Below are 16,515 nucleotides of genomic sequence, written 5' to 3' on the forward strand. Positions count from 1 at the left end.
TCCTTTTCTTAGTTACTTGAAAGCCAGTCATCAACTTTAAGGTGAATTAATGTTTAAATTTTTCTAACTAAGATTTTTTTACATTTTTCGCCAGTCATTTTCTAACTAATATTTTTTTAGATTTCTAACTATCTTCAATGTTTTTGCAGGTCAATGATGAATGATGACTATGCTTGTTGGTGAAACAAAAGAGTCAAATTTTTTGGTGTTTTGTTAAAATGGGACAAGTAGAAGCAGTTGAAGATTGCAATAGTTGAAGATTACAGGTCAATTTTTTGGTGTTTTCTTGAAATGGGACAAGTAGAAGCAGTTGAAGACTTTGGTATGATGAATTAAAATGTTGTACGTTTTTGCTCTTTTGGTTTGTAAAAAAGTCCCTTTGGTTTAAACAATCTTTTTTGTGGTTGGTGGATACCTGTTGATCTTGGATTATTTTAGATAAAACTTGTTAAACCTAGTATTGTAATCTATTAATATATTGGGTTAATGTGTATTATCTGTGATGTGCTTCTATTACAATTGGTTATTGACACCATTATGACACAGGGTGATCAAATTTTATAGCACATATTTTATGTCACTTGGTTAGTGACACCACTATGGCAAAAGGAGATGAAAATGCACATTATTGGCATCACTGTGACACTTGCATGAAAATGCAGATTATTGCCATCATGTAAATGTGTACCAAAACATGATAAATTATTCTTACAAAGTGTATAACAATGAAGACATTCTACAATTTCATACAATTTTGTCATTCCAAAACTATGATTCAATATATTATACCATTGAAGACATTCTAATATCTGAATAGATGACACCTACATAATAGAGAACTGAATTGGCACCAAAACATACAGGCAGCCCCATCAAATATACCAACACAAAATAGAACCCAAGTCACAACAACATCATTACTTATCCTTTGTAAACAAAAGCACAAACCAAAATTAGAATAGAGACGAAACAACAAAAAAAGCTTCCAAGTAACAAAACTTTTGCAATTGCAACAAATAGATCCACCATAGGGCCAACTGGTGTTATTGGCAGCTCCATTGCTGATGGCAATTGTCGTGCAACATTTTGGCTTTGATTAGTCGTCGCCCATTTCCAAAATTTGCAGCTCTCAGTTCGACATTTCAAATATATCCTACCAGGATTATTTTGGGACTCAGATATGTAAACTGCCGCCTTTAGCCCACACCAACATTTCCTATTATATAAACGATCAAGTACTGATACTGATGTCCTTGATGATGAAGCCATTTTACTGCATATCACCAAATTATTAAATAATCGAGCACACAAATATTATCTTAAAATTAGGTCAAATTAACTAAATAAATAAATAATAAATCTTATTTTTCTATATTTATTAGATTTTTCTATATATTCAAGAAAATATTATGATTTTATTGCCAAATTACTGCAGATCACCAAATTAGACGAAAGGAAAGAGCACACAAATATTATCTTATGATTCTATCAAATTAACTAAATAAATAAATAATAAATCTTATTTTTCTATATTTATTAGATTTTTCTATATATTCAAGAAAATATTATGATTTTGTTGCCAAATTACTGCAGATCACCAAATTAGACGAAAGGAAAGAGCACACAAATATTATCTTTTGATTCTATCAAATTAACTAAATAAATAAATAATAAATCTTATTTTTCTATATTTATTAGATTTTTCTATATATTCAAGAAAATATTATGATTTTGTTGCCAAATTGTTTTATATGAATCTAATATCCAAATACAGATATTTTTCCTTAATAACGACCTACTAAATCAATTAAAAATAGTCATGCAATTTCTCATTTCAAAGAAACAAAATTTTTTAAATGATTTCAAAAATTCAAAAGCAAGTTGGCCTCCTCACAAATTACCATCACAGATAAATAACTGAGTGGTTGGGATTTATTAGTGCACATGCATAGCAAATTACCAAACAAAACACTGATAAGTGTCAAAAAAACGATACACAGTCACAACTTACACAAAAGGGAGAAGGAGAGAGATAAAGAGAGAGAGATAGAAAGAGTTACCTGGATGTGGAGATTTGAGACCGAATGAGATGGAATTGTTAAAAATTGACGACGAAGGAGAGAGGATTTGTTGAGAGTGACTGTTAGGGTTAAGAATTTTGGGGCTTCTCTGATACGCATATATGTATATATGATGAATGTTTTATAAAATGTTAATATAATACGTATATCCTTATAACGGTAATAAGGGTATTTATGGTATTTTGAATCTTCACCAAGGCACATGGGTCACGTGCTTCCTCTACCCGTTAATTCTCAAACGGTCAACTAACAGAGTTTGACTTCTTGCAACAAATTGAATAGTTTAGGGAGTTAAGTGTACTCCTTAAAGTTCAGGGGGGTTTAATGGGAAAGAGAAGAAAGTTCAGTGGCGTTTAGTGCACTTAACCCTTATTAGTATTTTATAGTTGCCACCCAAAGGGGTACTATAGTATACATTGTATTTATATTTTTAAGTTATATATACGTGTTGTTAACTCAAAGCATTATGGTGAGTATTTTATCTTATTATGTTTGTTTTATTACATTCCTTAATACGCATGCTACTTCTGTTCTGGTTCTCAATAGGACTAACTTCTCATAATGGAATGAGTAAGTTAAGTTCAAAATTTAGGTGTGCTAAATTAAGATTTAGCATTTTAAATTGAGAAACTTACTGTTATTACTGATAAAAATAGTGAGGAAGAAAAGATTCTCCATAAAGCTTGGGAGAGATTGAACAGATTAAGCATTATGGTTATGCGAATAATTGTTCCCCATAGTGATAGTGCTAAGGAATATTTGATTATAAGAATGTTTTCGTATTGTAGATAAATATTTAAAGTGAAAATTATTAATTGATATAACTACTATGCATTTTTTGTTGGTACTCGTACCATGTATGAACGTATTTTTAGATGACTAATGTTGCTGCAAAATTGAGAACCTTATAGATGATTATGAATGAGAATTTTCTTATTCAATTTATTCTCAATTTCTTATCTATTCAGTATGGGTTATTTCGAATTAACACTATTAAAACAAGTGGAAAGTGATTTAATTGACCATTATGTTAATTTAGGAAGAGACAAGACTTAAGTAGCAAAGTAATCATTATGCTCATCTGATGACTCAAGAAGTTATAAATAAATTTTGGGAATAAGCCTAAAAAGGCATTAAGTGAGCAACACCCAAAATTAAAAGATTTAGGTCAATCTACTAAAAGAAATTAATGTAATAATGAAAAAGTGTCATTAATGTATTGAACACTTTTAGAAAGATTACATGAAATATAAAAAATGATTTGAAAAAGAATGGTAAGCTTTTGCCTTTTGTATAGTTCGAATTACTTATTGAAATTCTTTCTAATACATGATAGGTTGATTTAAGTACTAATGTTTATGTTTCTAATAGATGCAAGAATTTCTTATGGCCTAAATCACAAATTCAAATAAGAATTTCTTATTTATGATAATTGGGAAAAAGTTTTGTTGAAACCATTGTGACATTATGTTTAATGTCAGACAGTAGATTTTATTTAAATTATTTTAAACTTTTTATATTTATTTAATTTTCTATAATTTGATTTTATTTCAAAACTTTATGTTAATGATTTTTCATTTAAATTTGATAATAATGTTTATTCAAGAAATTCTAATTTGTGAGTTATGGTATTATTGTTGATGATTTCTGTAAATTCAAACTTGATAATTTATTTATTAAAAACCTTTTGATCTTGCATCATAATGTTAGAATTAAGCGTAACTCAATTAATAGAAAATTTATTTAATAGAAAATTTATCTTTCTTGTGGCATAAAAGATTAGGTCAATATATAGTGAAAGGTTAGGAAAATTAGTAAAGGATGTGATTCTTCTGAATCTAAACTTTACTGATTTTGGTGTGCGTGTATAAATTGTATTAAGGGTAAACAAACCAAACACACAAAGAAATGAGCCACAATAAGTATAAGGTTTCTTGAAATTATTCATACAGACATTTGTAGATCTAATGATGTTCCATCTTTAGGTGGAGAAAAATATTTTATTGCCTTTATAGTTAATTTTTCACGCTATGGATATATCTATTTGTTGCATGAAAAATCTCAAGCAGTGGGTACTCTTGAAGTATACATAAATGAGATTGAAAAACAACTAGATAGAAAAGTGAAAATCATAAAGTCATATAGAGGTGGTGAATATTATGGAAAGTATGATAAAACGGGTTAATACTCTAGCCGTTTGTTAAACTCTTTGAAATATATGGCATTTGTCCTCAATACACTTTGCTATACATGCCACAGTAGAAGCGTGTAGCTGTAAGGCGTAACTGTACTCTTATGAAATTGGTTAGGAGTATGTTAAGTAATTCCTCGTTGTCCATAATGTTGTGGATGTTAAGTAATCTAAATGATACAAGTTTTACTATCCTAAACATGGTACGATAATTATTGAAATTGGTAATGTCAGATTCATTGAGAATGGTGAAGTCGGTGGGAGTGATAAAAAAAAGAAAAAAAAATGTGATCATTTAAGAAGTTATGGTACAAATTTCTTTACCCATAACTTCTAAAGAAATAATTGTTCCTTCAGTTGTTGAATTGTATAATAACGAAGAATAATTGAATGATCAACAACTCTATAATGAGATTGTCACCAATAAATAGATTATAAAAGAATCATAAGGAATAACATTAAGACGATCTCAAATAGAAATGAGGTCTGCTATTCCGGATGACTATGTGATATATCTGTAAGAATCTGATTTTAATATATAGTGAAATATATACGAATCCAGTTACATACGCACAAGCTATTAACAGTAATGACTTGAATATATGGGAGTTTAGAAGAGGAAGTCAATATGGAATAACCTGAAGGCTTCACATTAGAGGGTAAAGAATATATGGTCTATAAACTTAAGATGTCAATATATGAACTTAAACAAGCTTCCTGAAGATACCATTATTTCTTTTTTTTTATGGTAAAGCAAACACACACACACTTTTTTGCTCACGCCCGGGTTCGAACCCCTCCCCTCTTCTTTGAAGATGAGGAGGTTATACCATTAGGCCAAAGGCCCTTTGGTTACCATTATTTCTTTTGGTTTTAAGAAAAACACTATTGATCAATGTATATATTAGAAAGTTAGTGGGAGTAAGTTTATATTTCTGATTCTATATATTGATGATATTTTATTTGTTAGTAGTGATCTTAGTTTATTATATGAAATTAAAAATTATCTCTAAGAACTTTGAAATGAAAGATATGGATGAGGCATCCCATGTGATAGGAATAGAAATATTTTATGATAGATCACGTGGATTTTTTAGGATTGTCTCAGAAAGCATATATTGAAAGAGTTTTAGAAAGATTCGGTGTGTAACATTATTCAACCAGTATTGTTTCATACATAAAAGGGGATAAATTCAGCCTAATGCAATCCCAAATAATAAGTTAGCTAGAAGGTAAAGAAACGAAAAATATTCCTTATGCATATATTGTGGAGTTTGATTTATATACAAGTTGGTATGTGATAAAAGATTATATGCTCATAATTAGGAAGATATTTTTTAATTGGTTATTTATTTCTTTTGGCTGGAGGAACAATATTATGAAAAAAAATGTAAAGTAATTTATTATTACTTTGTCTATTACGAATTTTTAATTTGTAACATGCTTTGATGTTACAATTTATGGTTGCAGAATTTATTTCAGGACTTGGAGTTATGGGTACCATTTTCAGATTGCTGAAAATTTATGCTGCAATTGTTGATCTTCTTGTATTAAAATGATAGGTATTACAAAGTTGAAATACTTTATCATTAAAGAAGATGTTTAGAAACAACGAATGTCTATCGAAATTATAAGCACACAACTTATGATTACAACCCATTAACGAATGGACTACCACCCAAGACATTTATGGAACATGTTGAAAAAATAGTTCTTGAATGTAGTCAATGTTGATTATTTTTTAATTGTAAATTACTTAATAGTGCTTATATATATTTGACATTTTGCGCTCATTAAATGTGTTTATGATATTTCCTATTAATTAAGGTATATATACGTATTACTTTAATAAGTGGTAATAGGAATAGTTTTGGAAAAGACATTATTATTAAATCATTATTGATACTTCTCATTTATAGACTATATTGAATAGGTTACTAGTGTTGTGGTACATGGAAGTGACTGTGTCATTTAGGGACATACAACCGCCATGACTCACATTGGTAGTTTGTTTACCATGGTATTTATGATGACCAACTTAATACCTTAATCTGATTTATGGTGCACACTAATGACTTTTTTACTAAATTTCTACAGAAATTATCATATGTACCAAGTGGAAGAATGTAATATTATTTATTTAATTGTGGCCCACATAATTTGGACATGTGACATATTACTTGGTGACTAAGTAAATAGATATCAATTAATATTATTTATTTTTGGTCAACTTATAATTACCTTTTTAGTAATTACTTATTGGAGAAGTGTTTTCCTTTCTTATTCCTTACTTTGATGGAAAGTAGAATTATGTTAGTAAAAGGAAAACTGGTCCTCTTTCTGCCTTTATAAAAGTGCATATACTCCATCAATTATGTACGATTAATGATACAACACGTAAAAGTTTTATGTGTGCAAAAGGTCAAGAGAGAGAAACCAGTTTCCACCTTTGCCTATTGATTAGAGTTGCAGATTAGTTCGTGATTAAATGATCTAGACGTTAGATTTAATCTCAACAAGATTTGATATCATGAATCGAGGTATTTATATCTAACCATTTATTTATGCATTGTAGATATGTAAAAATCATGAAGTTCAACGATATGGGATTCATGTAAATTTGTGATTAATGGCTTAACACGAATTAATTATAGTTTACATGCTTTAATTTATATATATATTATTTATGCAAACTTTAGTGAAAAATAACTGAATTCCTAAACCATAAGCTCTGATACCACATGTAAACTATAATTAATTTGTGTTAAGTCATTAATCACAAATTTACATGAATCCCATATCTTAGAATTTCATGATTTTTACATATCTATAATGCATAAATAAATGGTTAGATATAAATACATCGATTCATGATATCAAATCTTGTTTAGATTAAATCCAACGTCTAGATCCTTTAACCACGAACTAATCTGCAACTCTGATCAACAGACAAAGGTGGAAACTGGTTTCTCTCTCTTGGTCTTTTGCACACATAAAACTTTTACGTATTATATCATTAATCGTACATAATTGATAGAGTATATGTATTTTTATAAAGGAAGAGAGATGACCAGTTTTCCTTTTAGTAACATAATTTTACTTTCCATCAAAATAAGGAATAAGAAAGGAAAACAATTCTCCAATAAGTAATTACCAAAAAGGTAATGATAAGTTGACCAAAAATAAATAATATTAATTAATATCTATTTATTTAGTCAGTAATATATTATATGTCCAAATTATGTGAGCTACAGTTAAATAAATAACCTTACCGAAAAAATAAAAAAACAAAAAAGTAATGTATAATTTTCAGCTCTATTGACCAAGTTAGTTGGGGTAGGAGAGTGTGGATAAAACGTGTTATTCCAATAGCCAACCCCACTGGCTGACTCTGCCCCTTGACCTCTTCAATTCTTTTGGCCCAAGCCAACACGGTCTCCACTTTCCTGCCCACCTACTCCTCTATTTTCCTTTGTCTGACTCTGACTCTCTCTAAAAATAACTAAAAAACGAACCAATTAAACGGGGACGGACAACACAATCCCCATAAACCTCTCCTCTCTCACCTCCCTCTCTGTCTCAAATTTAGGGTTAGGGTCTGGGCACAGTCCAGGTGAATTTTGCCAGTAATGGCCGTTTCGAGTACATTTGCAGGGGTCAAGCTAGAGACTTTCCTCCTCACCAACAATTCGACCAATTCTTCGGCTCCGAGGTCGTCGTCTCCGTCTCAAATTGGGATATCCTGCAAACCAACTCGAACCAGACGAACCCTAATTGTTGAGCGAGGTCGAGCCTCTTTCAATCCGACCATCAGATGTGAGGCTGTGTCCGATCTTATGGTCCAGACCGCTTCTTCTTCAAGCCTCTCTGCTCTCGAGTTGCTCAAAACATCCGCAGCTGACAGTATGTTCAAATTTCTCTCTCTTAATATATATTTTGTGTCTGTAATAATTCAACTTGATTGTGGTACTGGGTTCTGTTTGATTTTTAAATTGGGATAGTGTAATGCATTTCCAATCTAGTTTTTGCTTTTTGATTCAATTCCACTTTGATCGTTTCGTTTCTGAGAGTTGAGTAATTTAGTTCATATTGTGAGTTTTCATAATTGAAATCAATGCATTGGAGAATTTGAAATCACCTAGTGAAAAGGACTATTGCTTGAAAAGAGATGCGTCGAAATTAGTAATTTAGGAGAGATTTTATGGTGTTCTCAATTTGTTCGTGGGAACTTTCTCTTACTGCAATTGGACACTAGAATTTCAGATCCCAATTGTTGCAAGATGAATTATGCTTTTAGAATATATAATATTTGATCATGTAATTAAGGTTGTGTGAGGGCAATATCCTGATTGTACAACCACAGTTCATGTTACACCTATGTGAACTTTTGAGTACGAAACTTTCTTTTGATACTTCGTTGTGGATTGGCTCTGAAAAAGCATCTCACCTAGATTATTTCCTTCTAAGATAATTAATGTGTACCTATGGACATTTTAATTTGATGTTTATTTTTACAATTTCTTGTTTATATCTAGTCCGACCCTCCTGACACTACAAATGGACAAAAGTCACTGGTTATGGTCTTTCTATTTTTCATACCTGCAGTTAGTGAAGGATTAAATTGTACATAGTAAAATGCCTGACTTGTTGATTTTTCTTTTTAAATTCTTTGCAATATAAACTCCTAGAGAGAGAGCTTATTATTCATGCTAATGGAGATGAGAATACATTATTTTAAGTTTATTAGTAAAGCACAAATAGATCTTTCCATTTTTTTTTTTATCAAATTAATCATGTGTTTCATTTTTGAAATCTCATAAGATAATCTGGTTAGTGTTTCCTTCAATGAGAATTTTTTGTCTCTTGCTAAACATGAAATGTTTTCCGGAGTACTATTTTTCTGAAATTTTTTCTGTCATCGTTGTCTCTGTCAGGATATACAAAGGAAAGGAGCAGCATTGTGGCCATCGGGCTCAGTGTTCACACTGCTCCTGTTGAAATGCGTGAAAAATTAGCAATTCCAGAAGCAGAATGGCCACGAGCCATTCAAGAGCTTTGTAGTTTGAATCACATAGAAGAAGCTGCTGTTCTTAGTACATGCAACAGGATGGAGATATATGTTGTAGCTCTTTCTCAGCATCGTGGAGTCAAAGAAGTTACTGAATGGATGTCAAAGGTGCTTTACATTTTTTCTTTTGTACTATATATATTTATATATATTCGGTTTCTCCTTTTGTACCATGTTCTTCTTTGCTGCCATTGAGATCCTTTATTTGGTACATTTTCTTACCATACTGAAAGACCCTTTTGTGAGATTTGGTGTTTGGTCTTTCATGAGATAGCTTTAGCTGTTCTGGAAGACGTTCAATGTATATGCATTTTGAGTGCGATATACCATGCTATGGTGCAACCAGGACTCCAGGAGTTTACTTGCCACATAAATTTACCTTGTGAATATATATATATATATATATATATATATATATATATATCTTTTGTCCTGCCAAAGAACTTCCACAATGCTCTTGGGGAGACTCAAACATTATACCTTTCACTTTGAAAGGCGAGGAGATATCACTAGGCCATAGGCTTTGGTGGTGCCTTGTGAATGTATTACATCATCCGAACTAATCCTTGATGGTTATTGTTATCAAACTTTTTTCTTTTCTTTTTCCTTCTTTCTCTTTTTTTTCCTCTTATCTTTCAATTAACTCCTCACCTTCCCTTTTCCCCATTTTTGCATGGTTTGACTTTGGGAAAGAATAGTGTTTCCTCACATTCTTGCCTGGGTTCTACCTGATCTCCTCAGCATTCATATTTGTAGTTTTTTGTTCTATTTAAGATGTCAATTTTTTCCAGCTGTCCAAAAATGACTATATTTTTAATTTTTAAAAGTGACTGGTTATCATTGTTAAAACTTTTTTATTTTCTCTTGGCAGACAAGTGGCATCCCTGTTTCTGAGTTTTGCCAGCACCAGTTCTTGCTGTATAACAAAGATGCTACACAACATCTCTTTGAAGTCTCAGCAGGACTAGACTCATTGGTTTTAGGAGAAGGCCAAATCCTTGCTCAGGTCAAACAAGTTGTGAAATTAGGCCAAGGAGTCTTGGGCTTTGGGAGGATCATTAGCGGGCTTTTCAAGCATGCAATCACAGTTGGAAAGCGGATTAGAACCGAGACAAACATTGCAGCAGGGGCTGTTTCTGTTAGCTCAGCTGCTGTTGAATTAGCTTTAATGAAGATTCCTGAGTCCTCGCATTCCACTGCTAGGATGTTGGTGATTGGAGCTGGCAAGATGGGGAAACTTGTGATCAAACACTTGGCAGCAAAAAGATGCACAAAAATGGTGGTCGTAAACAGAAGTGAAGAGAGAGTTGCAGCCCTCCGTGAGGAGTTGGAGGGTGTCGAGATAATATACAAACCACTTTCGGAAATGCTAAACTGTGCTGCCGAGGCAGATGTAATTTTCACCAGCACAGCATCAGAAGCCCCATTATTTTTGAAAGAGCACGTAATGGATCTTCCTCCTGTTGGTCCAGATGTTGGAGGCTTAAGGCTTTTCATTGATATCTCTGTTCCGAGGAACGTGGGTTCTTGTGTCAAGGATCTGGAGACTGTACGAGTTTTTAATGTGGATGATCTTAAGGAGGTTGTTGCAGCTAATAAAGAGGACCGACTTCGTAAAGCAATGGAAGCTCAGGCAATAATTACTGAGGAATTAAAACAATTTGAAGCTTGGAGGGATTCTTTAGAGACTGTTCCCACAATCAAAAAGTTGAGGGCCTATGCGGAAAGAATTAGAGTTGCAGAGCTAGAGAAATGCTTGTCAAAAATGGGTGATGGTATCTCAAAGAAAACGAGGAAGGCTGTGGATGATCTTAGCCGGGGTATAGTAAACAAGCTCCTTCACGGTCCAATGCAACACCTGAGATGTGATGGGAGTGACAACAGAACTTTGAATGAGACCCTTGAGAATATGCATGCTCTTAATAGAATGTTTAGTCTCGAGACTGAGATATCTGTGTTGGAAGAGAAGATTCGAGCCAAGATAGAGCAAAACCAGAAGTAAGCTCCCATGCCAAAATTTCTTTAACAGCACTTCTTACTGCGTCAAAATCTGAATAAAGAGTAAAAGTTACTCACCGTGTGATTAGGATTGGCACTGTTGGTATCTTCAATAGAATAGTAAACGGGATTTGGTTCCTTTGTGGGATTTTTCGTATTCATCCCTTCTTGTCAGAAACTTCTGCGTAACTCTGGTTGGGGTTCTTTTGTAGGCATTTCATTTGCCTACAGTGTGATTGTAAGTGGCCATTCAGCTTTGTAGCATACAATTGAGGTAATATGCGGTGAGCTCGATTAGTGTATCGGATGATTTCTCCCTATTATGTAGTCTGTTCCTGAAACATTATTGAATTTGTAATTAATTTACGGATTAATCAAATATTGACATCTTCCAAGCTCAATATAGCTAGGCTGGAATGGATCAAAGCTTTCTCCTCTGTGTGGTGTGTAGTAAGCTGGTAATACTAAACTATATATTATTACTCATTGTGAATATGGTTGCAGAGCTTTAGAACCCAACTCTTGAGGACAATTATGCAGTAATAACCTTTTTGGTATGCTGGAGTAATCAATCCTCTAATGACATAGATGGATGAACATGAATTAACTACTCGACTTGGTTGTTTAGGTATAGTTGTTTATGCTGGTGTTACTGGTTAAAATAGATAAATAAAATATATATTGTTTGTAGCTTTGACCAAATTCAGTGAGAAATATTTTGTGCATTTAGAGTGAATGTGTTTCAGTTACATAGGATTGAATTTACATTCGACTTGCTCTCACTGCATTAATGGAAAATTGCATCACTTGTGCAATGGGCAGAAGGAACATGGATGTTATATAACCCATGAACAAAATGTAGCATGCAGTACCACTTGTTTTCTATTATCCACCATCTCCAGAGAATTCGAATCCTCTCCGGTGCACTGAACTGTTGAATGAGGGTGGAAGTCTCATCACAAGGAAGGAATTCGGATCCCCTGATGCGGTGGTCTTATGCTTTGTATCGTAATTTAATATAATTGTTACATAAGGAATGTAAAGTTATTACATAAATATTTTACCGGGACAACCCAGGAACAATTTCACTAGTTCTAGGAACAATTCATTTTAAAATCTGGCGTTTTCAAAGCCGTGCAAGTCTTCTCTCATTTTTGCCACCTTAGCAAGCCTCTCAGTCGCTCTCCAAGCCGACACCGGCGTGAGCGGCTCACCATTCTCATTGACAAAACACGTCTCCTTCTTACCACCTCCACACCGTCTGATCACTTGCCGGTGTTCAATCTGCCGTTGATACTGTCGCCGGCGGTGTAGCTCCTTCAACTCGGCTTCCAGGCCGCCAATGTACTCGTCATCAGAAGATATCAAGCTTGACTGCAACAACAAAGCTCGAGCCGATGATAGCAACTGATAAGCGCTGGACAGCTCATTATGCTCCATTAATCGCCGAGACTCTGCTATCGCTCGTGTCGTAACGAATAGATTTCTCAACCGTTCGATCTCCGGCATTTTTGATCGTACGGCCTGCGGTTGAGGAACGAGCAAGGTCTTTTCTCTACCGTTTATCTCTCGACTCGCTGGGTCCCTATAACAACATCGAACCGACAGCACATGGCCCCAAATTGTAGAAGTAGGGACTTTCAACTCCACGAGTAATTCCCTTTCCTCCTCGGCGTATAGATTCCCAAGCCGAATTGAATCTGCGCAGAGCACTGTGGGCCGTCCATTGCAAGAATAGACGGCTGATATTTCAGCTGAGTTTGAGCCGAATGCCAAACCGAGCTGAATACTTAGACCTTGAACCACCACGCTTAGTAAGCCACCAACACAGTTGGCAAATGCATTTTCAGTTGGCTCATGGCTGCTTTTTCCTCCACAGGCAAACGCCTGTACGGGAATCTCCATATGAGCAAATCGTGTGGATAATCTGGGCTTTGGTGAGATTACGGGATCTAAATCGAAAACAGTCTGAGATAATTTTGTATACATTTTATTCTCTTCCGACTTTACAATGACACGAGGCTTGACCATTTTATTGGGTGAGACTCTTCCATCCTGATCGGCTGACAAGAGCATGATGGTGGCAACTGGGTTTTTCTGACGTCTATCCTCGAGTACTTTGGTGGCTTTTCTCAGAGCACCACCAACGCTACACCCTTGGCTGCAACTGAGCCGATCGATTATGCGCCGAGCTGTGCACTGTCCCTTAGCCGTCATTCTTTGAAGAGGCGACAACCTCTTGGGGTTAGCCGAGAAGGCAACAATGGAGAGCCGATCGGCCGAGCCGAGAGAAGAAATCACCAGCCGCATGGCTTGTTTTAGCATCTGCATTTTCTCGCCCTTCATGCTCAAACCGACATCAAGCACGGCGACTAAATCCACTGGCGCACGGCGCGACGGCTCCAGAGAATGCGCCGCGTTGCTATTGTGCGCCACCGGCGGTGGTGGAGGGGCTTTTACCTTCAGAACCACCGCGTAGGTCTGGTGACTCCGTCCGACGGAAACAACCGCAACCTCCGGCACGAGCTTCACCTCCACATTCATCGAATCTCCGCCACCGTTGATCACAGATTCATCAGTACTGGACGAAGAGATTGGATTGACTAAGAAACCTCGAAACTCTTCGTTTTCGTGTTCTTCATTCTCGTCTTCCTCCGGTACCGGAAATAATCGACCGCCGGCGGCCGGCGACAGCAACGGCTCATCGTCGTCGTAAGTCCTTACTTGAAACGGCTTCGTTTTGACATGGCTATGAGATTCATCTTCTTTGAGTTGAGATTGTTTTTGAATGTTGTTCACGTGGACAGGGAGTAGAGGGACGTCTGTCCATGTGGAGTTGCAGACAGGGCACGTGAGATTCCCCTGCTTGGTCACGTGCTCTGCTATGCAGGGGAAGTGAAAAGCGTGAGAGCACTCTGCTGTGTAAATGGCCATTCCTTGACCTCTCTTCACACTCCTCAAGCATATTCCACACACATTCTGAAAATTAAATTAACACAAACTCAAAGGTATAAATATACATACAAACATATTCTACGTATATAAACACAAACACACACAGAGTGATAAAACTTACTGATCTGGAGAGACGCAAAGTGTTCTTGAAGATCGAAAATGGAGATCTAGGAGACGATGACGGGCTTTTCATGGTGGACTTTGGAGTGGTGGTGGTGGTTTTGCATTGGAGCTTCGGAGGATGAATAATATTGTGGGTATCATTAGGGGAAGGTGTATGAAGGAGGGTGTTTGGGCGACGGAAGATTGGAGTACTAGTCAGTGGTTGAGATTGGAAGCGAGGCGTGGATGGGTTAGTATCAGAACCAGAGAGAGAATAGCCCAAACTAGTTTGGTTTTGGCAGCTGTGTTGTTGAACTTGTTGTCTACGATCTCTTGGGATCGTCGTGCAAAAAGCTCTTCTCCAACCACTGCCCATCTCTCAATACACCCAAAGAGCTAGTATTCTCTCTCTCACTATATGTGCGTGTGTGTATATATATATATATATGTGTATATGGTCTATAATGGGGAAGATAGAGTTGGCTCAAAAATTTTGTATGCAAGAAAGGGCTTGAGATTTGCTGCTTTTTCTGTGAGTGAGCCTTAATTAGGTTTTATGTTTGGATAAATTAAATAATAAACTTATATATTATTATATGACATACCAGTAGGGATTGCACAAGATTTTGATTGCTTCATATACACGTAATTGTAAGTAGGTGGGAGAATCTGCAAGAACAATTGTGTGTGTATATATATAGTACTGGAAAAAGATAATTTCAGAGTTTTCATCTAGCAATAGACTGGTATGGCATTTTTTTAACGTCATATACACGGTCGCCACACACATACATCTGTGTGAAAAAATTGAAGATATGTGAACAGAAGTTCTACAAATACCCCACGGTTTCTCCGTTGCTTGATCATCCATCAAGTGAGTTCCACCATTACATTCAACCGTTGGAGAGATCGAAAATAAGATATTATGAAGTGTTATAGAATTTTCCCTTTGCAATGAGAGTTTTTCAATGTCATTAAAATGTATAAATCCCCTAATCAGTCCCATTTATTTTCTAGCTGTAGTCCCGACTCTTGCTTGAAAATACCATAACTGAACCAACAAAATCATTACATTGTTAATTAGTGAAAATTTATTAGGATATTCTATGAAAGTTCAAATTTTATTGATTGAATTTTTTGAAAATGTAATATATATTGCTATTTAAGGTAAGAGGCCACCACATGAAGTGTTCCCCTTGTAGATTAATGTAATAGGAAGATATATTAGGCGAGTTGGACATACCAAATCATCAATATACTCATTCAATCAATAAATTTTATTCATTGAAGTGGTTTGACTTAAAGTCACATAAGCGGGAGTGGGACTGGGAGTAGGAGCGAAAGCCAATTTAAGGGCGGGAGCGTGAGAGCTGCAGAATTAAGTCATAAGTGGTGAGAATTTGAGAGAGAGCGTGCGCGGAACGTGAAAGCGACACCTATTAAGAAAGATTGTGTAAGTTAAGTTCTACTTGTATAATTTAAAGAAACTGCTCTCACTCAATTAAACTAATAGTATACCAATAATATCTATGTCCACCTCACTCAATATCTACTTGGGATTGAGAGTCAATAATTACGACAGTAACTTGGGGCCAAATTCTCTCTCTCTCTTCCATGTATAGTCCATGGTTGAAACCGCAAATTCTGGAACACCACTTTCTTTGGTGGAAGCTTAATTATATGGTTTAGAAGGTAGGCTTTAGGACTTTGGGGCACGTAAATCCCACAAAGCATGATCCAATCTCAACCTAATCATTATTTTAATCAAAGTTAGGCAATTATAAAGCCAATTTTACCTTTTTATTTTATTACTAATTGTTGAATTTTAAGGATGATTTGGTTACTTCTCTACTAAAGTTTTGGTTTACTCATCTTTCACCACTTCTTTTAATTGGTCACGTGTCATGAGAATAAAAATGTTAATCTCTCTTACTTAACTTCCCATAAAAATAATTGCCACAATGGGCATTTATCTTGGATTTTGATCCCAATTTTACTCTTTCTCTCTCTCTCCACACACACAAATTAATACAAATCTCATTAGGGTTTTGAGCATGGATTAAGATTTGAATTGGGTGAAGATCCAGCCATGAAATAAAATCCATTTATACTCCGTAATG

General features: G+C 35.0%; 2 protein-coding genes across 2 annotated transcripts; one reads left to right on the plus strand and one right to left on the minus strand.

The window, feature by feature from the left end:
* Nucleotides 1–7,719: 7,719 nt before the first annotated feature.
* On the plus strand, nucleotides 7,720–11,775 carry LOC132278495 (glutamyl-tRNA reductase 1, chloroplastic-like). Its single transcript, XM_059780289.1, has 3 exons — nucleotides 7,720–8,175; nucleotides 9,207–9,448; nucleotides 10,212–11,775. Exons 1-3 carry the CDS (start codon nucleotides 7,902–7,904, stop codon nucleotides 11,340–11,342), a joined length of 1,647 nt encoding a protein of 548 aa, XP_059636272.1. The 5' UTR covers nucleotides 7,720–7,901; the 3' UTR covers nucleotides 11,343–11,775.
* A 330-nt stretch (nucleotides 11,776–12,105) lies between these two features.
* On the minus strand, nucleotides 12,106–14,990 carry LOC132279857 (E3 ubiquitin-protein ligase WAV3-like). The gene is made up of 2 exons (XM_059781912.1): nucleotides 14,415–14,990; nucleotides 12,106–14,317 (listed from the first exon to the last, which is right to left on the minus strand). Exons 1-2 carry the CDS (start codon nucleotides 14,769–14,771, stop codon nucleotides 12,449–12,451), a joined length of 2,226 nt encoding a protein of 741 aa, XP_059637895.1. The 5' UTR covers nucleotides 14,772–14,990; the 3' UTR covers nucleotides 12,106–12,448.
* Nucleotides 14,991–16,515: the final 1,525 nt, after the last annotated feature.

Source organism: Cornus florida, unplaced genomic scaffold, assembly GCF_030987335.1.
Source record: "Cornus florida cultivar Cherokee Brave unplaced genomic scaffold, ASM3098733v1 CherokeeBrave_3.0.0_Hap2_Chr10, whole genome shotgun sequence".
Classification (NCBI taxonomy): domain Eukaryota; kingdom Viridiplantae; phylum Streptophyta; class Magnoliopsida; order Cornales; family Cornaceae; genus Cornus; species Cornus florida.

Excerpts from the sequence above, each read along its gene's own strand:
- LOC132278495 (XM_059780289.1), top strand. The coding sequence starts at position 7,902 with ATGGCCGTTTCGAGTACATTTGCAGGGGTCAAGCTAGAGACTTTCCTC. Across the intron at positions 8,176-9,206 it reads CAAAACATCCGCAGCTGACA|GATATACAAAGGAAAGGAGC; the intron begins GTATGTTCAAAT and ends TGTCTCTGTCAG. Across the intron at positions 9,449-10,211 it reads TTACTGAATGGATGTCAAAG|ACAAGTGGCATCCCTGTTTC; the intron begins GTGCTTTACATT and ends TTCTCTTGGCAG.
- LOC132279857 (XM_059781912.1), bottom strand. The coding sequence starts at position 14,771 with ATGGGCAGTGGTTGGAGAAGAGCTTTTTGCACGACGATCCCAAGAGAT. Across the intron at positions 14,318-14,414 it reads CTTTGCGTCTCTCCAGATCA|AATGTGTGTGGAATATGCTT; the intron begins GTAAGTTTTATC and ends TTTAATTTTCAG.